Raw genomic sequence first — 26,505 nt, 5'->3', positions numbered from 1 at the left:
TCACATGGCTTATCGGCCATTTGTATATTGTCTTTGGAAACATGTCTATTCAAGTCCTTTGCCCATTCTTAAATGGGGTTGCTTGTTTGTTTGTCGTTGTTGAGTTGTAGAAGTTCTTTAAATATTCTGGATATTAACCCCTTATCAGAAATATGATTTGCAAATATTTTCTGCCATTCAGTGAGTTGCCTTTCACTCTATTGATACCTGTTGATAGTATCCTTGAGGCCTAACCTTACCTAATGTTTAAGCTTCAAGGGGGCCACCTGAGGTAATCATGTCCCTTAAAGTTGGACTGATTGCTGCTGTTGAAGAACTGTTAAACAGAAAGAGCTGTATTCGTTGTCTATCAATACACAGCAAATTACCCTCCAATGGAGCAGCTTAGTAATAAACAATTTTAAAAAGCTTTCACAGTTTCTGTGGGTCAGGAAGTTAGGAGTGGTTTAGCTGGGCAATCTGGCTTGGATTTTCATGAGTTTCAGTCAGATTTTGGCTAAGGAAACAGTTATCTTAAGCCTTGAATGGGGCTGAAAGATCTTCTTCCAAGGAGGCTTACATGTTAGATAAATTGGTGCTTCCTATTGGTAGGGGGACTCCATTTTCCTTCATACAGGCCTCTCCCCAGGGCTGCTTGAGTGTCATCATGATGTGGTGGCTGGCTTCCCCCAACTCAACTCATCCAAGAGATCAAGGTGGAAGCTGCCATGTCCTTACGACCTCGCCTCAGAAGCAAAACACGGAATGATAAGAGACAATAATGGTTTCTGTTTCATTTTGTCTTGTTTATTTTTTTTAATCCCTTAAAACTGTATTTGGTTGCAATTGTGGATCAGAATTATTTTTCATGATTGGTTTTTTGAAATTCTGAGAAAGTGGAGATAACCAGTAGCTATTGGAATTATTGAAGGAAGCTTAATATAAACTGAGGTCTTTTGTGTTCAAGGGAGGGCATATGGCCCACAGCTAATAGACAACCATTTTAAGTCTATCCGGGACCCAGAGAAGTTCCGGCACTTTGAGAACTGAAGTGTTGGTTTTTCCACAGACAGCACTATGAGCTAGGAGTTGATGCTCTTCTTCTGAATGGTGGAGGTGGTGTGGCTTCTCCAATGGCTTCTGAGGCAAGAAACAGGCAAGTGGGAGCACAAAGAAGAAGCAAGTCATGGGTGAGACAGAGTGGGTACTGCATGTGACAAATAGGTATGTAAGTACGTGGGAGGAAGGAAGCCTTTTGGGGAGGTCTAGAAACATTGGAGAATAATCTGAAAGGTGTTCATTTCTGGCAATCAAGCCAATGGTGTCTCATGCTATCACAACATGAATATAAAAGGCAGTATGATCTTATTTGTAGATAATTAATACAATGGCTATTTTTTATTATTTTTATTACTTATTTTTGAGAGAGCAAGTGAGCGAGCAGGGGGAGGGAAAGAGGGAGAGAAAGAATCTCAAGCAGACTCCCTGCTGAGTGCAAGCCTGATGCAGGGCTTGATCCCAGGACCCTGAGATCATGACCTGAGCCGAAATCAAGAGCCTAATGCTCAACTGACTGAGCCACAATTGCTATTTAAAAAAAAAATATATCACAACCAGCACTTCTAACCATTGACCAAAGAGTATCGAATGTTTTGTTCCATAATAGTGAACATCCACCACAAGCAAATGGTGGTTAAACCAAATGCTGCTCTAGTATTCATTCCATTTGTTGTTAGTAGAACCTGTTTTATTTTTCATACTGTCAAAATAGGTCCCCCAAAATCTATATGTTTTTAATAGCTCATGTAGGGTCCTTAGGTTGGAAATCATATCTGTTCAAAGTTCAGGTAATCTGTGAAATTTTATTTTTATAAACTGTTTTCAGAATTAAAACACTAAAAACATCCAGGCACCACAGAGCTGCCAATTGGTTTTGACCATTTCTCAGTCTATAGAACATTAAATGGAACTATTTTCTTAACTTCAAATGTAACATCAAAAGGAGACACACTTGGGCTGGAATTGAAGGTGGAAATGGAATTTTTTTTTTTTTTGGTATAAAATTGACATATACTAGTTTCAGGTGTATAACATAGTGATTCGATATTTGTATACACAGGAAAGTGATCACCATAGTAAGTCTAGTTATCGTCATTCACCATACAATTCTTTTCCTAGTGATGATAACTTTCAAGATTTACCCTGTTGGCAGCTTTCAAATACTCATTACAATAATACTGACTGTGGCCGCCATGTTGTACATTGTACCCCTGGCAATGGAATTCTAGCCATGAACTAATAAACTATGAGAAACAAGGGTGATCAGAATGGAAATGAAATAGGACAGACCTCAAGCACAGTGTCACTGTGCATCTACGCATCTTACGGTAAGAAGCTAATTCCACAAAATGAGTGCTTCCCATTCAGAGGCTCCTGTGGCTTCATCATCCCATCGGGCTCCCGAAAGGAGGAGTTATAAAGCAGCCAGCCGGGCTCCCTCTTGCAAGAGTTACATTTTTGGTTATTGAGATTATGGCATGTTAAAATATTTAAATTTGCTTAAATTTCAGTAGCTTAATTTTGTAGCAGCAGGGACCTATTTTATCTAAGCAAGCCTTCTCCTTTCCGAGGCTCCAGTGGAGTTGTGAACGCAGGAAAATGTTCGGTTCTAATGGGGATAATGATAAAAATGCAATTATAATTCCCCCTAGCCCACAAATGGGCTCACCATGTAGTTTCTCAAGTGCTTTGAGAAAAGAAAGCTGTATAAATGCTAACTAACAACATAAAGTGCCAAGGTGCTTTAGGTAGGGGAAGGAGTAGCCAAAAGCAGACTGGAAAAGGTGCCATAGGAAAGAGAAAATAATTCCTGTTTTAATTTTGTTAAGAATGACAAGGTAAGAGTATGATTAATCATGATGGCTAATCGTCATGTAGATGCATACAATCCCCACTTAAATATTACATTTACTCTATAAAATCTTCCAATAGGCTTGGGACACCTGGGTAGCTCAGTTGGTTAAGCATCTGACTCTTAATTTTGGCTCAGGTGTTGATCTTGGGGACCTGAGATCCAGCCCTGCGTTAGATTCCGGGCTCAGCATGGAGTCTGCTTGAGATTCTTTCTCTCCCTCTCCCTTTCCCCCCGACCCCCAATCCACCTACGCATGCTCTCCCCCCTGCCAAAAAAAGTCTTCTAATAGGCTTAACAAAAAACACATGGGAAATATTGGTCCTCACTAGATAGCTCAAGAAATGCTGAATTTTGTCCTTATGGCTTATAATTTCTTGTCTCAATGCCAAGCCCTGTTTTGCACATTAGAAAGAATTAGCTACTTGATTCACAAGTCATAGCTGAGCTGAACTTGGGAAAGCACTGAGGAATACTTGAAACAATGAAACTGAGCAGAATGCTTCAACGTTGGGAGGATGATAGCATCTGTGGAAGTTTGGGGGGAATATGTAGAGCAAACGAATCGGAAGGAAAGCAAACTAAAAGTTCATTTTGAGAAGCTTTGTGGAAAATTGCTGAGTTTTAAAATAATGTAGTTGTTTTTGCCTCGCATGTTGTTTTCATGATACTTGACTCTCTGTTTAGCGTCTCTATGTTTGGTATGCAAATTCCATGTTTTACCTCCATATTGTTTAAAAATGTTAACGACAATGTGTGATTCTGTTGTTATTTCTTAAACAGACAAAAACATATGTGAATACTTAAAAATATTCTGATGCCACTGGTTTAGGAGTTAAGGGAACAAGGGAGGGTCAAGCACTGGGACATAAGTTTTTGTTTCCTGTTTTCCCAACTCCTCTCTCTAGGTCCTTGGCAGACAGAGTAGTTTTACTTTGCCTTGTTTTCCTTTTAGGCAAAACAAGCATAAAATGTCCAGTGTTCAAAAAAGGGCCATCACTAAAGGTGAGTATGAGTGTTCTACTAGTGTTGTGTGTCAGACACTAATCTCCAGCGTGGGGCGATGTCCTTGGGTGGTGTGACATTCCATTACAAAGGGATGGCCCAATGCTATTGGCTTAGGACATATAGCATGCTCTATGCATCTCAATGGTAGGCAATCGAAAAATATTTATTGAAAAATTTCTCCAGCCTGAGCCTCTGTTGAGGCTCTAGAGATGACCCTTATCCTCATAACATGCAGTGGATTCATCCTATCTTAATGATTTATTGAAACATTATCAGCACGTAATAAACTTATGGTTGTTTTCTTTAGGGAGACTCTCATGAAGAATAAGGAAATATTATTTATGGAAGATGTTTGGATTTCTTAAATAAAAGGCCCCATCTAAAGAGAGGATATTATATTCTAAAATGTGGCCAAGAAGGGAGAGAAGCAAACACATGATTGCAGTATGTGAATCATCTTTATTTCTGGCCCTAAGTATCAGACAGCCTTATTGCCTTTTTTGTTATATTGTAAGGAAGAATTAGAGATAGTTATTGTTTTCAGAGGAATTGCTTCTGCACAGAAGTCCTAGCCATTTATGCAGGCTGAGTCTTTTGGGAAGAATTCATCATTTTCCTGCTTTTTGGGAGAAAGCCCGTGGTAGGCCGCCGTGTCCCTGAACTCAATGATAGTTTCAGATAATGCACCTGAACTCTATAGTTTTAAGAGCAACAGAAAGACGTGCTGGCTGCTGTTGATGGCTAAGGTTGTCATGCTACAGCTCCTATTTGCTGGGCAGTTTTATGAGGGTAAACTGATTTACCATCATCGGGGAGAAAGGTCAATTTGTGGGAGCAGATTTCCCATTCATCACCATACTTTGTAGCCTTGTTGGTGATTTTATTTTCCGATATCAAAGTAGTCATTTTTGGTCTTGCTAAAGCTTTTCCTCAACTGCTGTATTTCTCTGACACAAACGAGGGAGGGCTGCACACGTCAGATCTTGTGTTCTTCTGTTTAAGCTGCTTCAGACAGGGAGAGCCGACACCAGGGAGAATGATGAGGGGGCACTCACTAATTGACTTGGGGTGGTCTGGCTTTGACACTGAAACACTCCTCCCCTGCTCCTCCTCCTCTGTACTTCTCTCCACCCGGACCAATGTCAACAGTCTGAGATGATCTATGGAGTCAGCAGAACTGGATGTCACCAGGGATATGACACTGGAAGAATGACAACTTGGGCAATAGGTTAAGAGGTCACTTCATAGCCAACAGAGGCAAAAACCACCATCCTCCCTCAGACCTCAGGTTTAACCTTCATGCCCATGAAGTATAATAACCATAGGACAACTTCAAAGCTCATTGCATTCTGCCGAGAAACCCAAAGTAAATACATGAAGTGAAAAACATTTGTAACTTGGATGTAGATCACAGTGTAGCCTACAGGATCATTAAACATTATCTATTAATATAGAACATATATCGTTATGTGCTAAATAATGCTAGATGTGATATATGAGATATACTTCCTCTTCCGTAAAGTCATAATCACAACGATAACATAATCTTTACAAACTAGTTTATAAGTAAGTATATACATTACAGATCTCATTCCATAGCGAGTTTAGTTATGTTTATTTAACCCTTTGCTCACCCTCATGGTGTTCGGATTGTTATGTATAGATTGCTGGACTGTGTGGATACCACCTGATTGTCACAAACAGGACCATTAGTTATGAGAAGTTAAAGTTTGAGGTGCCTGGGTGGCTCAGTTGATTAAGTGTCTGCCTTCGGCTCAGGTCAAGATCCCAGGGTCTTGGGATCGAGCCCCATATCAGGCTCCCTGCTCAGCATGTGCACGCACGCTCACTTTCTCTCCCTCCCTCAAATAAACACATAAAATCTTAAAAATAAAAAGAAGTTAAAGTTTATGTTTATCTTGTCCATCATGATACTTCCAGGGTCTAGCACAGTGCCTGGCATGATAAATACTTTTTTTTTTTTCAGAAATGAACATTTATTGATATAGAAAATCTGATTTTTGTGGGTCCTCAGAATCCTAGATGGGAAGTCTCTACAAGTCTCCAGAGTTCTGGCTCTCCCTGAACTCATGTAAGGCAGTCTTGTCCCACCCTCCTTATCTAGGACAAATCTGAGCATTTTTCCCCCTTCCCCTTTCTCACATACCCATTTTGGTACTGATGATTTTTTCTTAGAAGCCATGATGAAAACCTTGTAGCCATATTTGACCTCTCTGTCACTGCACAGTGTGGCAAATCAATAAAAACCTTTTAGGAAATTTTCTTTACAAATGCTTCTTACATTCGAAATGTTCTTTTCCTTACTCTTTCTCCCACTGAATATTTACTTGCTGGTTGACCTGTTTTTACCCTTTCTATTTTTATCCTGGCATTTCCTATTCAAAAACTATGAGTATCTCCCCACAAACTATAAGAAAAATACACCCTGCTCTGCACGTGGGGTCCTCCAGCTCTGTCTCCAATGTACATTCCTGTTTTAGCTCCATAGGTCCCAAACAACACAATCCTTTCTCACTGTCTGTGCTTGCTCCTTCCTACAGGTAGGAGCTCAGGCTGGAGCCCCTGCCGTTTTTCTCCAGCTGCCCCTGTTTATTCCAAGCCTCCCTATGAGGGGCAGTATGGTAGGAGGGTTAAGAGTTGGGCAGACAGGTCTCAATTCACCATCCCAGCTCTATTCACTTGACATTTAACCTTATCCCTTCTAATGTGAGTTACATTTTGAAGTTCTATAGGCCATCCTGTGCAATCGGATTCTTATGGGGTTTGACTTCTTTTGTTTTATAGTTTTATTTTGCAACTTGGATGATGGTTGCCATAAAATGCAAGGTGAAATTTTAGGAAAGAAAATACTATTACTACTACGTCAGTGGCAAACCACAGAAGTCTATAATCCCCTGATTTGCATTCTGTCACATCCCTTGCAAACTTAAAGTGAGGGTCGCTTCCAATTTTGTGTCCCATGCTCCTTTGGAGCAAGGGAGGACAGCTCTGTGAGCCTCCAGAATAGCCACCTCCCTCTCCCCCTCCAGTCTGCAGGGCTGCCCTCCACTGGCTTGGGATCCTCCTGGGGAAACTCCTTTGGGTAAAGTTGCATCCGTGGGACTACCCTTGTGCTCCAGTCAGCTAGTGAGTTTATCCATGGGGTGACGGCTCTGCCCCTCTGTCATGTCCTGCTCACAGAGTCACTGCTCTCAGGTCCAATGGCTTTGACTATCCCCAAACACATTAGCCTTCACAGAGAAGTCTGGGAGGTGCCAATATGGCTGCTCCTTCAGCAGAGTGCGTGGTTCACCTCACGACCAGTCAGGATGAAGGGTCTCCTTGGAGTCTTCCACCCTCCTGCCACTCAGCCACTTCCGCTGTGCGGAGGCTCGGTGGGCCTTTAGCTGGGGAGCTGCTCACTCTTCTGTGATGAGGACAGTGTCATCTCCAGGAAGGGACAACTGTCACTACAGCCCTGGGGACTGTCTAGTCTCCCTACAACAATAGGGCCTAGCATCCCTTCCCTCAGGGACCGGCAGTTTGTTCCTGGTGAAAAGATACCACAACAATGCCCAGTGTACAAACATTGGACCAGGAACTGACTCAGCAAAATATCTAATTTTATTCATGATGAATGAATACTCTGATTCCCAGATGAAGGGGAATTGAAGGTAACTATATCCTGGATTTTTGCATTTTCTGGGAACAGACAGAGGGATGCTGATTTTTCTTTTTGCCAAATAAGGGCATTAATAAAAATCTATCTTGTATTCTGTCATAAAAAAGAAAAAAGTCTCCAATTGCGGCATAAAAAGATATTATTAAATTGAGTATACGTAGCTTTGTGATTCTTATTTTTCTCAGTTTCCTGAGGCTGGGTGAAAACTGGTCCAGGAACTGGCTCTGGGTCACTGGTCCTGAGTTTGGGAACCACTATTCTGTTAAATTTGTTCATTTAATTGAGGTATCCTTGAAGGTCCTCTTTCAACAGCTATGGCACCCCTTCCCCCCCCCTCCCTCTACCTGTACATATCTTTACAATACATCTGAATAATTACTTGTCGTCCTGTATTATCCTTTGATGGTTTCATATATGGCTATCTTGTCTCTTGCAGCCAGACTGTAATGCTAGGTAAACAGAAGGTACTAATTATTTGAATTTGTTTCTGCAATACACATTGGTGTGCTGTTTAGAGGACTGCAGGCTATTCACACAATTGTGTGTGTGCTGTGTGTGTGCGTGTGTGTGTGTGTTTGGAAGTTGGCTGGAATCCTCATTTTACATAGGCACATAAATAAAAGGTGCACGTTTTTGAAAAGTTAAGTGAGCTTTGTAAAATATGAAAACAAACCTTTGGAGCTAAAAATCTCCACCTTCTACATTTCCCAATGAGGCTGGAGAGATTAACTACCTATTGAACAGACATGGCCCTGCCTCCGAAGCACCTTTAAAGTCTCTCATCATTTCTGATGATTTAGTAATGATGTAGATGGTAGCAGGTAGTTGAGCCTCTCGCACAAAAATCAGAATTGTTGTTCATTTTAATATATTTTTTCTATTTAAAACATCATAAAACATTCCTCAGACTGACAGTAGAGCTTCAATATTTATGACTTTCTGTTTGCCCTAGCAGTTTAGAGAAAAACTAAAAATGAGCCTTCAAGTAAAATTTAAGTGGAAAAGATTAAAATTCAGAATTATGGACTTTTTTGTTTCATTTGAATGAACACACACTTTTTGCTGGGAATTTTATGTGCCAGCCTACTTTTCCTATATTTGACAGTCCTTGAAAAAGTACTTAATTTCTTTCTTGAAAATATAAGAACAGTTTTATTTTTTTGAAAATACACCCTCTGGACCAGCACAACTTTCCCTTCCAGTTTGTACGCACTAATTTTGACACTAAACCAAGCACACCCTCCATCCATTTGGCAAATGGATGATTCAGAGTGGGGCACAAACTGGGCGTGTTTGAGTGGGTGAAAGGCACAAATGACAACATCATTATCTTTGGGGTAGTTTAACTTGCTGTGATTTATGATATCCACATGGCTGATTTGTTTTAGGTGCTCGAAACTGGACCTTCCAGTGAATTCTTGTTGTTTTCCTGAATGAGCTTGGAGATTCCTATGTGTTAAGTCTTATGACAAAATTAAATCATATGTCCTTGTGCAAGATGCAGCTCTTTAATTGCTTTATGATTTTCTGATTTTTTTCAAAGCATATTTTTACAGCTACTCAATAGAGTATGTTATTAATCTTTTGAAGAGGACATAATTATATGACCATTTCCCTTCAAGGTGTATGTGAACTAACTTCATGACTATTAACTCAAACTGTTATAAAAAAGATTATGGAGGTGGCTTAAGGAATGGACAGTGTTGACAATCTCAGAAAGGGAAATAAGAAAGAATCCTTTTAGCTCAAACTCACTAGAAATTTTTTTTTATACTTCCCTGAAATGGTCAAGTTTTAGTAAGACAAACCGGTAGCATTTTCTAGTCTTAGTTTTTCCTGATTAATTAATCCTTGCAACAAATATGTGTTGACTGCCTTGTTCTAGGTGTTGGGAAGGCAGTAGCAAATAAAACAGAGAAACACTCTGCCTTTGTGGGATTGATATTCTAATGAAACCCGATGAACTAGTTTATATTTTAAAGAAGCCTGTGAGCTTAATATAAAAGACTCAAATAGTTATATATTGCAGCCTTACTAGTAAAAGAACCAAACTGAATAATTCAAGACTAGATTCCTAGGGGAACGCTGTGTGAAGGGATGTGGCAAAACCACCTTTTCCCCCCTAGATTTTGCACCTCTGCAGTGGCGGGTACATACTGTGGTGAATACAACTAACCCAGCTCCAGAGACAGTCACATGGAAAACACAGACATCGTCAGGAGTATTTCAAGAAGGTATCGTGACTTTCTCCCAAAGATGTATGAAAATGTTCTAAAATGCAGAAGAAAGCATTGTTTCTTTTAGCCTATGAGAAAGGTTTTATTCGAAACAGTATCTGAAAAAACATCTTGCAACTGGCCAAATTTGGGGTTTTGAGGATGGGGTAAAATTTTAGGCAGCGCTGGCCCTAGATGCAAATGAGAAGGCAGGATCTGGACAACCGCTTCTCCCCATCTTGTATATACCCTTTCTCCACCTTACTTTTTATGTATTCTGTTATACTCCATAGCAGAAGGGAACCAGGGGGAGTACTGGACATCCATTCTGAAGACCTGGGCTTAAACCCCTCCTCTGCTATTTATCTTTCATTTGAGCATGAACAAGCCACCTTGCTAAGGCCTAGGTTTCATCTACAAAATAAGGATAAGAATATCAATCTCAGAAGGTATAAGTAAAGATTAAATATGATGTATGTGAAAGTGCTTTGAAACAACTAAAAACAAGAATTAGCAGTAGTAGTTAATACTTTCCTAAGGAATGGAACACAGAAATGGTTTATATACTAAAGCCTGTCAAATGGAATGGCAAGTGGTGGAGTTTTTATTTTGGTCAATTGTTTCTATCAGACTGTGTCTCTCCATCTGCGTCACAAATCATACCATGTACAAGGCTGCTTAGTCTGCCTACAGGAAGCCATATCAAGCCCAACTTATTCTGATCCCATTACTCACTCTTGCCAGGCTGGTCCCGGATGGAACTTTATAAGGGACGTACTTCCTGTAGATATGACCAACTCTAGAACATGGGACATCAAACATTTCTCCTCCACACATCCAAACCTAAAGAAAGGAAATTTAAAAGTATAACGAAAGAGAACTGTACACTTCAGACTTAAAAAAAGAGGAATCATTAGTAAGATTCATAAAAAAATCTTAGAATCACTCGAGGTCTCTAAATTAAAAATTTCTATTTATCGTAAAAGGTTAACCAAGAAAAAACCCTCACATTTCCAAAACCTAGATTCATAACAGTATAGAACCAAAATACTAGTTCAGTAAAGTCTAATTTCCATGGACAGCACGTTGGCATTTTTTTATTCTAGTAAAATTTGTTCACAAATATTGCTTGGCACTGACATTTAATGCTTAGACGGCTTCTTATTTATATTGTTATTTGTTTTGATAATCTCGTGAAATCATTTGAAGAAATAGCATTGGAATTTAAATGTCAAAATTCAAAATTTTAAAATATAAAAAATGGAATTTTAAAAATAGGTGAATGAATTAAGGAATGCAGACATATCCATACTTGAAGTGACATCTAGATTCTGAAACTTCCAATAGAGCTCACCTTAAAAATCATTGTTGCTTTCTAATTTCTCCTACCCTTGATCTTTTCTTAGGTACAGAAAATATTTGGTTATTGATGTGGACTCAGGAAATATTAAACTCAAGGTATGTGTTAAAATGTTGTACTTGTATATGGTAACAAAAATGAATTGCTTATTTTGTAATCATGACTTACCACTTAGACACATGCTTAATCATGATTTTATATAACAGAGTACTTAGCCGTCAAAGGAAAAACTATGGAAACAAAATCCAGGCTTCCTATATACTAGATTTTTAGTTATTGTCATTTCAAGAGAAAGTTTAAAAAGAGTTAGATACTATAAAGGTTAGTTTATATATCACTTGGCGGCACTGCAGTGCCCAGATATTTGGTCAAACATTATTCTGGATGTTTCTATGGAGGTGTTTTTTTGGATGCGGTTAATATTTAAATTGGGCTTTAGGTAAAGCATTACATCCTCTGTAATGTGGGTGGACCCCATGCAATCAGTTGAAGACATTACTGGAACAAAGACTGACTTCCCCCTAGCAAGAAGGAATTCTGCCAGCTGATTGCCCATGGACTTGAACTGCTCCTCTTCCCTGGGTCTTCAGTCTGCCAGCCTTCTCTGCAGATTTTGGACTTACCAAGCCTCCTCGGCCATGTGAAAACAAATCTCTCTCACTTAATATATACATATGTTGTTGGTTGTTTCTCTGGAGAACCCTGACTAATACAGATATACAGCTTGTTTTAAAGTGTAATATTGAAAGAAAAGAAAGAAAGAAAGAAAGAAAGAAAGAAAGAAAGAAAGAAAGAAAGAAAGAAAGAAAGAAAGAAAGAAAGAAAGAAAAGAAAGAAACTTATGTCTTAACTTACATTTGCTTTCAACTTCTTCCACTATGAGAAATGACATCCCAAGTGAGACCAGTAAATAAATAGAGATTAGAGTGATAGAACTCCAAGGGGAAGGCAATTCGATTACTAAAACAATACTCAGTTGCTCTGAATGAGTTCAGGACTACTCATGGTATCAATTTCAACTTAATGGGATATTTATTGATCTTTTGAATCAAGACATCAGAATTCTGCATAAATGATATGAAGCTGGTATGGGCAGTGAATATTCTAAACAATAATAACAGCATCTGGAAAGATCTTGAGAGAGCTATATTAGATTAAACATAAAAAGGGTAAACATAAAGTCTTTGTATCTAAAAATGCCAACCCTTCCAGAACAGGATGGGGTGGAAAAAGACTGGGTAGCATAAAATACACATTACCAGCATGATATGGAGAATGTGAGGAGTAAGGGTCTGAATCTATCTGTCTGAAGTCTTATGCTAATTTCTGGGTAAATACTATATGCTCCCTTCTAAAAAGAATTACCAAAGTGAGAAAGGGATGCAAACTGTGTTTTAGGAGAAGTAGAAAAAAGAACTGGAGTTATGAAATCTTGATAAGATCCAGAGAAACCCTTTTCAAATATTTGAAGATCCTAGTATTTGGAAGAGATGTTCTGTAGAACGTCAAGGAGATCGGATTAATAGGATAGAGCTATAAAAAGACAGATTTCAACTCAGTGGAAAAACTTTCTGATAGAATGATTAAAGATAATATGGGTTTCTTACATCACTAATTGTGTTGAAATCTGTAGTACGTGACACTTTGGAGACAAGAATGTAACTTTGAGTGGACAGCTGACCTAGCTGATATTTTAAGGTAATTTTAATAATAAGAGCTGTCATTTATGAGTGTGTACTGTGCCCTTTTTCATTTAACGCTCAGAACTCAATGACAGATTTTACTTTTCCCCCCAATTATATAGGTGGGGAAGTGGCAGTCCAGACTATGTAACTTGCCCAAAACCATATTAACTGACCACCTGCAGAATGGAAATTTGAATCCTAGTAGTCTAACACTAGTGCCCGTACGTTTAATCAATATACTATCTATAGACCCGCAAACCTTGTCTGTAGATGTCATAGTAAATACTTGGGGCTTTTCAGGTCATATGGTTTCTCTTGCAAAATCAACTCTAGCACAGCTAGCTATATTTCAATAAAACAGGCAAAGGGCCATAGTTTGTTGGCTGCCATTTTATAAGTTAGAAAGTCTTTTCAAATGCTGAAACTCAGTCATTCTAGGATAATACATGTGGGACATAATAGTATCCAAAACTGGACACCATAATATCTCCCATTGCGCATACTCGTCCTACAGTGTCACCTTGGGACCTGTCTTGTATTGGTCTGATACGATTTCAGATCCCCTGTTTATGACTTAAATGAAGTTGTTTTAGTCCACTTGTTTATGACAAAGACAAAGCAAGATTGCTTTAGAGATAAATTTGTTTTGATATAGGAATGCAGTAAATGGTGTCAGGATGTCATCATCTCATCTGTTCTCACTGAGAAGAGCTCAGGAGTTCAGCTGCCGAGGGGCCCCACTGGGGCCTTGTGAATAAAAGTATAGGAAGAAGCAACTATGGCAAGACAGCCTTTTGACTATAAATATCGAGAATTTGTGAGGACTGAGAGTTTGGTTGAGGCAAGGCAATTGTTCACTCATCTAAAAATAGCTCTCCTAAGACCTTGGGGGCAGTTAGCTCCTGCCACAGTAAAGCTGACTCTTTTACCAGCAGTGGCGAAAACCCTGCAGCAGCTCCTGGAAGATCTTCTTGTCCATCAACACTGGCACCCTCGTTCCCCAGCAATGAGCTCTAGTAACAGGGGACTTTTACTTTTGCACCGCCCGCTGGATGTCAGCCCAAGGTTGGCTAAGCCATGTCTCCCATAAAGGTACACCTCAATGAAATTAGGACTTTATTGCTTTCATCTCCCCTTGCCTAGAACAATAATGTGGTTAATCTGTCATTGATTTGGAGTGTGCTATTTCTTTATTTACTCGTTAAGAGATATTATCCTGTATGCTATTTGGCTTGTGAAGTTACTGCAGTGAGCCTGTGTTAAATAAATTCCTGGCAAAGACAGCTGATGTTGTTACCAGGATTTGGGGATTTTTTAATAGGAGTTGGTCCACTCTAATAACCTTTTCTTTCCCCCCCGTCTCCTCTGACATTTTAAATTAAATATAGTGAATGTAGTTATTTGAGAGATTATTTCCTTTGATTATTTCAGCATTTTAAAGCGTAAAATTTGGAAGTAATATATGACAGATGAAGCGGTGGGCAATGGGAGGGCAGAGAATGTAGATAGTCCTGTTTATAATCGAATGTCAGCTTTTATTGGTCAAAAATAAGCAAGTGTCAAGGCAAAGAAGACTTCCTTTTTTTTTTCTTTAAAAATTTATTTATTTTAGAGAGAGAGACTGAGTGGGAGGGGTAGAGGGAGAGGGAGAGAATCTCTAGCAGTTATCCCACTGAGCAGGGAGCCCAATGTGTAGGGGGGTGTGGGCTCGATCTCACGACCCTGAGATCATGACCTGAGCCAAAACCAAGAGTCTGATGTTTAACTGACTGTGCCACCGAGGCACCCTGACAAAAAGCCTTCTTATATTATCATCTTATCTGGGAGGTACTGATTTGTTGGCACAGGCATTTATTTCTCATGAAAAAAGGTGGCCGTACTACACTCATTCGTCTCTCCTGCAGGACTAGGGGATGGTGACAAATGAGGGTAAGATGTAGGGACAAGGCCTGGACAATTCCTTACATTCTCAGGCTTTAATCTTTTTTTTTTTTTTGGTTCATGTGGTCTTCTAGAATACTTAGACAGTAGGCAGAAATTGACTATATACATCTTATGAGAGATTTTGCCTAAGTGAGAATTGCCACAATAGAAAGTTAAATACATTAACATTACTTTCCTTTCTAAGATAAGTCAACATAACCTATTAGAAACACAGAAATGAAATTCTAATTAATTCTTTTCAGAGGGTCACCATAATACAGTTTTTAAAAATATCCGCATCAGTTTTCTCTTGGTGTGTAACGAATTATCACAAGTGTAATGGCTGAAAACGGCACTCATTTATTATGAACTCGAGGTTCTGTGGGTCAGAAGTCCAAGTGGGCTCCATTGGGTTCTCTGCCCGGAAAAAGGCAGATTTCACAAGACTGTAATTCTAAGTGGCTGCTGGGCTGAGCTCTTATCTGGAGCCTCTCGGGAAGAATCTGCTTCCAGGCTCATTTAGAGCCTGGCATTGGCATTGGTAGCATTGCCACCACTGGCATTAGAACTGGCATTGGCATTGGAACCTGGCAACTGGCATTGGCAGAACTCAGTTCCTTGCAGTTGTAGGACTGGGACCCCCATTTTCTTGTTGGTGGATGACCAGGGATTGCTGTTCCTTGCCCCGTGAACCCTCCATCTCATCGATGGATTGATCTCCCTTACGTAGAATAGTCTTTAGACTTTAAATCTCTCTGACTTCTTGTTCTACCAGCTGGAGAAAATGCTGTGCTTTTAAAAGGCTTATGTGATGGGACACCTGGGTGGCTCAGTCCATTAAGTGTCTGCCTTCAGCTCCGGTCATGATCCCAGGGTCCTGGAATCGAGCCCCACATTGGGCTCCCTGCTCACATGGAGCCTGCTTCTCCCTCTCCTCCCTGCTCCTGCTGTCTCTTAAATAAATAAATAAAATCTTAAAAACAAAATAAAAGGCTCATGTGAAAAGGTTAAACCCACCAGGACCATACTTCTATTTTAAAGTGAACTGATTAGTAACCTTAATCACATTTGCCAAATCTCCTTTGCCCTGTAATGTAACCTAATTGTGGAATAAACAAAGGAAGAGGGTCATCTTAGAATTCTGCCTACCACCATCTCCAGTGAATCAAAATTCATGTCTTCTTTTTTTTTTTTTTAATATTTTTTATTTGTTTATTCGACAGAGATAGAGACAGCCAGCGAGAGAGGGAACACAAGCAGGGGGAGTGGGAGAGGAAGAAGCAGGCTCATAGCAGAGGAGCCTAATGTGGGGCTCGATCCCACAACACCGGGATCACGCCCTGAGCTGAAGGCAGACGCTTAACCGCTGTGCCACCCAGGCGCCCCCAAAATTCATGTCTTCTATTGATAGTCTACTCCTATTCTTAAAATTCTTGCCATCAGAAATTTTTTTTCTAGTCAAGTTCAGGAAACTTCTATTCAGATTTTCTTTTATGCTAGATTCAGTGTTAGAGAAACTATAGAATTCTAAAATTCATTTCTCCCTATGCTACAATGACCACTCAGAAATATAAATCTGAATATATCACACCTTCATTTAGAATCCTTCAGTGTTTGCTACTGCCGTTAGGGTCAGGTCACAACTTCTCCATAAAGTCTCCAAGGCCTTATCTGGCCCTTGCTTCTGTGTCTGTCAGTCACTCTCTCCTGTCCCTACTTCACCCACCACCAGCACAGCTCCCACCTCACACACACATACTCTGTCTGGGCTATTTTTAATTCCTTAGGAAGCACTGAGTTTCCCTCCTTGCTGCCATAAATCTTTGTCTCTGAAGGAATTCTCCCCTTCCCTTCCATCCTAGCCTCTGCCTATTTCATATTTGTCTTCCAGCTTTCAGCTTCACCATCACAATTGAACCCCTAGATTTGGTTAAGACTCCTGTTTTATGCTCTTTCCGTTCTGCAATTCTCTTTCCCATAATTCAGTAACTGAGTAAGTAAACAAATATGTAATGAGCATTTACTGTATGGCATTGTTCCCCATGCTGGGGCCATAATGTGTCAATTCCAAGTTCTGAACAGTTTCTTTCAAGTAGAGACAGTAACTATAGTTACGAATTTATGTGTTATATAATGATCTGCTTAGTGTTTGTCTCCCCTCACTAGACTAAAAGTCCGTGACAATTTTGCTCACCATATCTCCAGCTACTAGTGAAGGGCTAAGCACATAATAAATAATAAATATTAGGGGCGCCTGGGTGGCTCCGTCGGTTAAGCATCTGCCTTCAGCTCAAGTCATGATCCCCAGGTCCTGGGATCTAGTCCCGCATCGGGCTCCCTGCTCTGCAAGGAGTCTGCTTCTCCCTCTGCCCCTCCTCCCACTTGTTCTCTCCATCTCTTTCTCTCATTCTCTCTCTCCAATAAAAAAATAAAATCTTTTTAAATAATTTGAAAAGTAAATAATAAATACTTATTGAATAGTTGAGTATGATCACCTCTATTTCAATTTTACTTATACTTTTATTTATGCAGGAGTCCTAAAGCCTTTCCAATTTAGCATTGCTTCTTACAACCTCAGGGCCAACTTGCTTTTCGCCATAAGTACACCAAGTCACTTGTCTCTAGAGTTTTTCTGCTTCTATACTATGGACATCACCAAACACTTCTTTATTTTGTTCACTCTTCCAATAACAATGTCCATTTCAGTACAAGCATGCATATCCCAACACGCTAGAGAAATGTGTTTAGGTGACAGTGGGACAACATGGTTCCTTAGGAAAGTGCAGCTGTTGTGGTCTTTATCCAATTCTTTATCTGTTCTGAAAGATGTGGCTTACATTTTTAAAAGACATTTCCTGGTCGTATCATGAGATGGTTTCTTAAAAAACAGACCAAAACTATGGCATTGTCATGCTTAAGTATTTAATTCTTGGAGAAATGTTTTAAATCTACAAATACTGTGTCTTTCTTTGACAACATAAATATTTTAAAGCAATGTTATTTTACTCATGAATGACCACAGAGCATTTTTTTTCATAATGTAGTTCAAATTGACTGAATAATTGAAAGCTTGCCTCATTTTTTAAAAATCACTTTTCAATATCAGCTACAAACTGGAATTTAGACATTGAGAATGTTAAATTAAATGGAATCATACAATTATACTGGTCATATGAAATATGAAATTAGTTTCAGTAAGAAATTGATTGTCAGAGGATAGTAAGGGAATATTATTATCAGATATAAGACGAAACATAACACGCTGTATGGAAATGGTGATCTAAATTCTCAAAAAAATTTGTATTGTTTATTGACTCTAAAATCTGCATCTTTCTGATCTTATTTCCTACTCTTCTTTCTGCTCAAGCCATTTTGGCTTCTTTTCTCTTCCTCCAATATTCCAGATACCCTCCCACCTTAGGGCATTTGTACTGGCTGTTCCCTCTGTCTGAAATTGTCTTCCAGATCTCGGCATGGCTGAGTCCCTCATCTCTTCCAAGTCTTAGCTCCAAATCCTCTTGCCCCAAACACCCTCTCATCTTGCACTCCGAGTCCTCATCACTCTCCCCTCCTGTCCCCACAGCCCTTACCACTTTCTCACTCACTCAGCCCTTAACCACTTTCTCACTTACCTCATGGACTTACTATGTTACTACTTGTCTGTCTCTCTCCCCAACGATGACAAAAGTCTGTGCCTTTTATTGAGCACCTAGGACAATGCCTGACGCATAGTTGGTGTTCCCTAAGTATTTATCGAATAAATAAATAAGCTGTTTGGGGCGCCTGGGTGGCACAGCGGTTAATCGTCTGCCTTTGGCTTAGGGCGTGATCCCGGTGTTCTGGGATCGAGCCCCACATCAGGCTCCTCCGCTATGAGCCTGCTTCTTCCTCTCCCACTCCCCCTGCTTGTGTTCCCTCTCTCGCTGGCTGTCTCTCTCTGTCGAATAAATAAATAAAATCTTTAAAAAATAAATAAATAAATAAATAAATAAATAAATAAATAAGCTGTTGGTTTATTGATATAAAGCGAGGTTAACTCCAGACAACTGAGTTATTAATGATAACCACCATTTAGCTGCCATTAAAAATAAAATTTGTGATCTCTAGTATATTCAAATACAAATTTCAAGATAATAAGCTATCCTGAATTTATTTGCATTTATATCTGGGTTATAATACAACACATTATGTATAAATAAGTAATTATGTTTCTGGGACTGGAAAGTAACTTTCTAATTGTATGGTATGTCTTAGGTGCTCTAAGTCTGAAGAACTTCTTGAGAATAGATAATCAATCACTTTACCATCTATTTAGAAATTAAGATATTAATTGTTAACCTAAAAAGCTTTGGTGCATAGCTATTGAAAAGGGCCATGTCTGTCGTCAAACTATTCTTCTGGGCTAGATAGAATAAAAATTGCACCTTGGTTTGACTTAATCTAAGGGAGATACACCCATACATACCATTGCTTTGCTTTATTCTTAGAAACTTGGGTGCTGGGATTATTCTTTGAGATCAGGAGAAAAAAAGAACAAGTTTTTTTGACCTTTCCTGACCCCCGTTTCATATTTGTTGATCAGAATACAATAAAAGCAGAGATTGGAAAATGTACCTACAGTCTTTAATGAGGACATCGTAGTTTCTAGTCTCAGGGGAAAAGCTCTCATTTCTTAAACCATCTGTTTAGGATTTTTTTCAAAGTAAGAAATGCTCTGTTATGTCAGTATAAAAAAAGATTGTCCCCAGGCTGTCTTGCACTTAATGAGCTTTTAAGGGGTCTGGGCAGGGATAGCAGGGCTTCCTTCAGAGGATACCTTGGTCAGATCATCGCTTTGAAGGTGCAGTGATCACATTTTGCAGTTAACACTTAGCAGTCTTATAAACAGTGATTAGGGTGGGGACTGGAACAACAACAACAAAAACAGATATATTACTTACTGTTTTCTTCAAAACATTAAATCTTGGGGAAGATAGAACAAATTTGAACATCTTAAAAGTGTTTTTTAGGTAAAATATTATGGCTAAGGACACAATCCCTCATTTCCCTTGATTCATTATTTTACAGCTTAGAAGGTGCGTTAGAGACAAAGTGTTTGCTTTTTAAGAAAAAAGATTTTTATTTATTTATTTATTTATTTATTTATTTATTTATTTATTTATTTAGAAAGTGAGAGATAGCACATGTGTGCATATGAGCGTGGGGGGGGGGAGGCAAAGGGAGAGGGAGAGAGAATCCTAAGCAGACTCCCCGATGAGCCTAGAGCCTGACCCAGGGCTTGATCTCATGACCCTGAGATCATGAACTGAGCTGAAACCAAGAATCAAATGTTCAACCAACTGAGTCATCCAGGTGCCCTAAAGTGTTTGCTTTTTATTGTTATTTCCATATGTCTCCAGATTTTGAGTCCATCGCTTGCATTTTCTGGATTCATCATCTGCTAAAAATAAATATAAATTCTTTAAAAACTCAAAAATTGGCTTTCTATATTAGAACAACTTTTTTTTTTTTGGAGGGGGGGATACTGTCCAAACATGTGCTTCTCCTTTGCCCCTGAGTTGTGCTGTCAATCATACTACCTTCCTAATGGCAGGGGAGCATGACTCAGGCCTTGCTACTGGAACCTCTTCCTTGAGGTTTCATTAGACTGGAACTACTAGTCTGATAATGAAGCAGAAAATGAAAGCTGGAGAGTTTCCAGAGGCCATGTCTGAGGGGTGGAAAGAGAGTCTGTTGGAGGGGGTGAAGCTGACAGAGAGACAAAGGGGAGATACTCAAAGAAATAGTTCTAGCAGTATTTGGGACCTTATTTCCAGGCCTTCCAGAGGCTCACCCATTTCCTTGACATTTTTTCTTTTCTTTCTTTCTTTCTTTTTTTTTTTTTTTTGAGAACTACTAATTATTTATTGTACTGAATACAAGTCTCTTGAGGGAAATTTTGTGGGAAAAGGAACACTATCGTAGAAATCTGCCAATCCAGTTGACTCAATAAAGTCAATTTAAAAAAGATTGATTATAACATGATATGTATATATATATTTTTTGTTTCATTTTTATTTAAATTTTAGTTAGTTGACATATAGTGTAATTTTGGTTTCAGTAGAATTTAGTGATTTATCATTTACATATAACACCCGGTGCTCATCACTACAAGTGCCCTCCTTCATACCCATCACCCATTTAACCCACCCCCCCGCCTACTTCCCCTTTAGCAACCCCCAGTTTGTTCTGTAGAGTTAAGAGTCTCTTATGGTTTGCCTCCCTCTCTTTTTCTCCACCATCCCTTATGTTCATCTGTTTTGTTTCTTAAATTCCACATATGAGTGAAATCATATGGTATTTGTCTTTCTCTGATTGACTTGTTTCACTTAGCACAATACACTTTGACTCCATCCATGTTGTTAGAAATGGCAAGATTTCATTCTTTTTGATGGCTGAATAATATTCCATTGTATATATACACCACATCTTCCTTTTCCACTCATCAGTTGATGGACATTTGGGCTCTTTCTACAATTTGGCTATTGTTGATAATGCTGCTATAAACATTCGGGTGCATGTGCTCATTTGAATCACTGTGTTTGTATCTTTTGGGTAAATATCTAGTAGTGTAATCACTGGGTCATAGGGTAGTTCTATTTTTAACTTTTTGAGGAACCTCCATACCGTTTTCCAGAGTGGCTGCACCAGTTCGCATTCCCACCAACAGTGTAGGAGTGTTCCCCTTTCTCCGCATCCTCGCCAACATCTGTTGTTTCCTGTGTTGTTAATTTTAGCCATTCTGACAGGTGTCAGATGATATCTCATTGTGGTTTTGATTTGTATTTCCCTGATGATGAGTGATGTTGAGCATCTTTTCATGTGTCTGTTAGCCACCTGTATGTATTCTTTGAAAAAATATCTAGTCATGTCTTCTGCCCATTTCTTAACTGGGTTTCCTTGACTTTTTCGGTTTGTTTTCAGGAATGGCATCTCCAATTTCTCCTTTCCTCTAAGTTAGGCTGAATTACATTTCTGTCTTCTAGTAAGGTGAAGAATAATACAAACAAACAAACAAACAACCCCCCCCCCCCAAAACCCTAGCCCTCTCTGTTTGAACAGTGAGAGTTTGAGTGCCTGGGAGTGCCAAGGGTGTACTTTGAAGCAAGCACATAATCAAAAGCTACTCAGATGAATTGTCATTACAGTAGAAACTTTGGAGAAGAAAAGCTTCTTCTAAGCTTCAGCTAATCAGCAATTAAATTTTTTTTTAGCAATATTCAATATGAAGAAATTTCACCAAAAATAAAAAAATGTGAGCACTCTTCAAGTTTCATAGTGGCATTTGCATATTATTTTTATCTTGGGGAGAAATTTATAGCACCTCTATGATATGGAACAGTGGAAAGAACACATATGCAGGGGTTTGAATTGAACAGGTTACTCCCCCTTTCTCATTGTCTTGTTGTCATCTTCTATCAAGTTGGAGTCATGTGTCTACTTCACAAGATAGTTGCAAGGACTGCGTTAAGTAATACCCACAGCACCCTTAAGTGGCCCATAATAGGTGCTCAAGAATGGTGGTCACATGATATAGTCTACCTACTGGTCAACCTTTATTCTTCCGGTATATTGGGTCTCTGTGGGGCGGTTGTTGTGTATACACATGTTGACCTCTATGAGAGGGGTCAGGGTTTACGACAACTTGCAAGGCTGCGAACATGCGTGTGTGACAGAGGTAGAGATTGTATTCTCAACTGTTACTGTCGCGGTTTGGAGAAGAGGAGGCAAGTTGTGGGTCGATTTATGCTGGCCTCGTGTGTTGTAGGTTGTTGACGCTGATGCAAACAAATCAAAATCTTATACCTCTACAGTTACTGTGTATATCTATTCCAAGGCTCTCTGTGCTCTCGTTACTGGGATTTGGGGTGAAGGGCTTGAGAATTGTAAGATTTTTTTGGCTAACTGTCTATACATATGTCTTTGTAGCTGGGGGGCAGGCTTACTTGCTTGATGCAGATTTCCCCACCAGAAGCATGAGAGTGATGAGATTATATTTCCTTTTTCTTGTTAGGGAAAAATGGCAACCAGAAAAATAAAAAAACTTGAAAAAAATGTCAATATTAGAAAACAATTCCAACAGAAAGTCCCATTGACCTTAACACAGGTACTGAATGCTGTGTAGATTGTTATATTTGCTCACTTTACAACTGTCTATAAAAGCTAAAATAAAATTAAACAGGGAATTAGGAAAATGCCATCAGACATAAAGGAAGTAACACTGGGAGGAATTCAGACTTGCCGCTAGGCTTATATCTAGTGGACATAAAATTTAACTTGAAAATGCTCTGTTACACCTGAGGTACCTTTTGTCGGGTAATTGAAATGAATCTCAGACTGGCTTGTAAGACATTTAACAGCTGTTTCTGTTTATCTTTGAGTTTCTGAATGAGTTTAGAGTCATTTTAATATTTTCTTTGGAAGATCAATTCTGGGCATGTTGAATTAAAATGGTTATTTTTATGTCACCGAGGCTAAATATTGTAGGGAAAAAAACCCCATAGGAACAACTCCAGATATTTTTTTGTGTATCTGAAGGTATAGTGTGCCATAAAAAGGCTTCTGTCACATTTTGGATACAAACTGCAACTACACTTTGAAGTATTTTGCAGGCTCAAAAGTAAGAAGAGACCTCTAATATACTGTCTCATAAAAGCAATGAGAAGGTATATAAAATATTTTAGAATCATCCTTGGCATAAAAAGGATTTCTAATGAGCACATTTTATAAGGCTGAATTTATTTCTAACAAAACCATTTGTACAAAGCATCATCACGATAGTTTACGTAGAGACAGCTTAAGGGAAAAAGAGTACATTTCTAAAATGAGATTGAGTTGTACCTTCTAGGGAGGCAAATAAACTATTTTGGGAGTATAAATTAAACACCCTTGGGGTTTTTTCTATTTTCAGACCACTGTGGAGAGAGTGAGAAGTGCTCATTAATTAAAACTCTAGATTCTTTGCTGGTGTTCCAGATGTTAGCGCTGGGAACCAAGGTTATGGAGATTAGCAAGCATGGGGACTGGGGCCCGGGGAGAAAAATCCTCTGTGGGATGCTGGTGTGTCATTGTTTTGTAATGTCTCCCATGAATCTGTGAGTCATGTAATTAATGGAACTTTTGCTGCAGACAGTGGTGTGGTCACAGCTGGATAAGAGACACTTGAGGCAGGAGGAGAGAGGGGAAGAGGAAAATGAAGCTCCCTGGGGTCCAGACCCATGGAAGGGAGGCCAAGGCTGAGAACACACTGAGTGAATTGCAGATTCTCTTTGCTCGAGGGTTTTCTAGTGGACCCAAGTCTTTGCATTAGCTTAGAAATTTTGGCCTGTCTGTATCTGGGATCTGTCTCTAGAGTATGTATTTAAGCAATCCTGACATCCATGTAAATATATATTTACATATAAATGCAGATTTGGATGTGTTTTTAAGGTCTTCCTGACAACCCAATCTATGCTTACCCCGATTCCAGCAAAGCTCTGACCACCCAATCTAAACCCTCTCCACTAAGAGGATAGCAAAGCCAGGGGCCCGTAAAAGGCTGAAGAGACCATCTATGAGTATCCAGTCAGGTATCAAGTTTAATACTGTCGACTTGGGGGACCTGAAAACAGGGCAGCTGTTTAAAATGGTTTATCCTCTTGGGATCTATTTTTGTAGGAAGTGTGATACAGGGATCCAACTTAATTTATTTTTCTCCAGAAGAGTAGTTGTCCTATACCATTTACTAAGAAATCAACTATCTTCCTCTTGATTTGAAATGTTATCTCTATTTTAGACTAAATTCCCATATTTATCTGTATTTATTTAAATTCTGTGCCAAAGATATCTCTGCCTATTCATTCAAATTTTATTTGGTATTTTATTATCAGCTATGATTAACTCCCCATCATTGTTTTCCCAGAAACTTTCTTAGTATTTTATTTATCTGCTTTGCTTTATGAAGTAAAAGCAATGTGTCTAGCCACCCCCCAATAAAATATGTGTTACCACGTTAAGGAGCATGCTTGGGGAGGATTCTCTTTATGAATTTTCATGTATTCAAGTCTTGTGTGTCCCTCAACATCATTAAAATCTTTCTCCATGAGGTCTAGAACATTTCTTAAGTTTACTCCTAGATGTTTTTCCCCCCTACTATTGTAAATGATATCTTCCTTTGGGGTTGGTGTTTCTATATGTAAAGGCTATTGTTTTCTATGTATTTACACACACACACACACACACACACACACACACACCACATAAATATTTCACCCAGTCAACTTACTAAATTTCTTTTTGTTTGCTGTATTTTTCTAGTTGATTTCCCTTGCGTTGTTCAGGTAGGTATAGGGTGATATTATCTGCATTTAATGAAAAATTCACTCCTCCCTTCAAATTTTTATGTCTTATATCATTTCTTGTCTAATGGAATTGCCTACTATCACCAGAATAATATTAAGTGACATTAAATAATAATTTAATTCCTAAGGTTTCAATTTAAGCTAGCTGATGGTTTTTGAGTTTAGATATAGCCATTATACAAATATATATTTATATTTAATCCTGTCAAGTAGTAAGTATTTTGTTCAAAGGTAGATTGCAAAGTTTATCAAATGCCTCTATATTACCTATGAAGAAGACTATGACCTTTAAAACTTACAATTAAGGTGAACCATGTTAATACCTGTCCCAATAGTGAAACGTATCTATCAAAGCTGCACTTATTTTGGTGTATTAAGCTTTGAATAGATTTTTTATTGTATGATCTTTTTTTTTGAGCTAAAATGTTTCTTTTTTTAATATATTTTTTATTTTAATATTTTTTTATTATATTATGTTAGTCACCATACAGTACATCCCCGGTTTCCGATATAAAGTTCGAAGATTCATTAGTTGCGTATAACACCCACTGCACCATGCAATACGTGCCCTCCTTACTACCCATCACCAGCCTATCCCATTCCCCCACCCCCCTCCCCTCTGAAGCCCTCAGTTTGTTTCTCATAGTCCATAGTCTCTCATGCTTCATTCCCCCTTCTGATTACCCCCCTTTCTTTATCCCTTTCTTCCCCTACTGATCTTCCTAGCTCTTATGTTCCATAGATGAGAGAAATCATATGATAATTGTCTTTCTCTGCTTGACTTATTTCACTTAGCATTATCTCCTACAGTGCCATCCATGTTGCAGCAAATGTTGAGAACTCGTTCTTTCTGATAGCTGAGTAATATTCCATTGTATATATGGACCACAACTTCTTAATCCAGTCATCTGTTGAAGGGCATCTCGGTTCCTTCCATGATTTAGCTATTGTGGACAATGCTGCTATGAACATTGGGGTGCATATGGCCCTTCTCTTCACTACGTCTGTATCTTTGGGGTAAATACCCAGTAGTGCAATGGCTGGGTCATAGGGTAGCTCAATTTTTAACTTTTTAAGGGACCTCCACACTGTTTTCCAGAGTGGCTGTACCAACTTGCATTCCCACCAATAATGTAGGAGGGATCCCCTTTCTCCACATCCTCTCCAACAATTGCTGTTTCTTGCCTTGTCAATTTTTGCCATTCTAACTGGCGTAAGGTGGTATCTTAGTGTGGTTTTGATTTGAATTTCCCTTATGGCTAATGATTTTGAACCTTTCATGTGTCTGTTAGCCATTTGTATGTCTTCATTCGAAAAGTGTCTGTTCATATCTTCCTTCCATTTTATGATTTGTTTATTTGT

The 26,505-nt window shown here is 38.9% G+C and overlaps 1 protein-coding gene across 1 annotated transcript in view; it reads right to left on the bottom strand.

The window, feature by feature from the left end:
- Positions 1–26,505, bottom strand: part of GALNTL6 (polypeptide N-acetylgalactosaminyltransferase like 6) — a 1,133,074-nt gene that overhangs the window by 78,229 nt on the left and 1,028,340 nt on the right. The window contains exon 9 of the mRNA XM_045799383.2: positions 10,532–10,639. Within this exon, the coding sequence (XP_045655339.1) occupies positions 10,532–10,639 (108 nt within the window). The remainder of the gene's footprint in view (positions 1–10,531; positions 10,640–26,505) is intronic.

This window comes from Ursus americanus, chromosome 13 (assembly GCF_024610735.1).
Source record: "Ursus americanus isolate L20-20 chromosome 13, mUrsAme1.1.p, whole genome shotgun sequence".
Lineage (NCBI taxonomy): Eukaryota > Metazoa > Chordata > Mammalia > Carnivora > Ursidae > Ursus > Ursus americanus.
The sequence above is the reverse complement of the archived record's forward strand: the minus strand, read 5'-3'. Positions and strand labels throughout refer to the sequence as shown.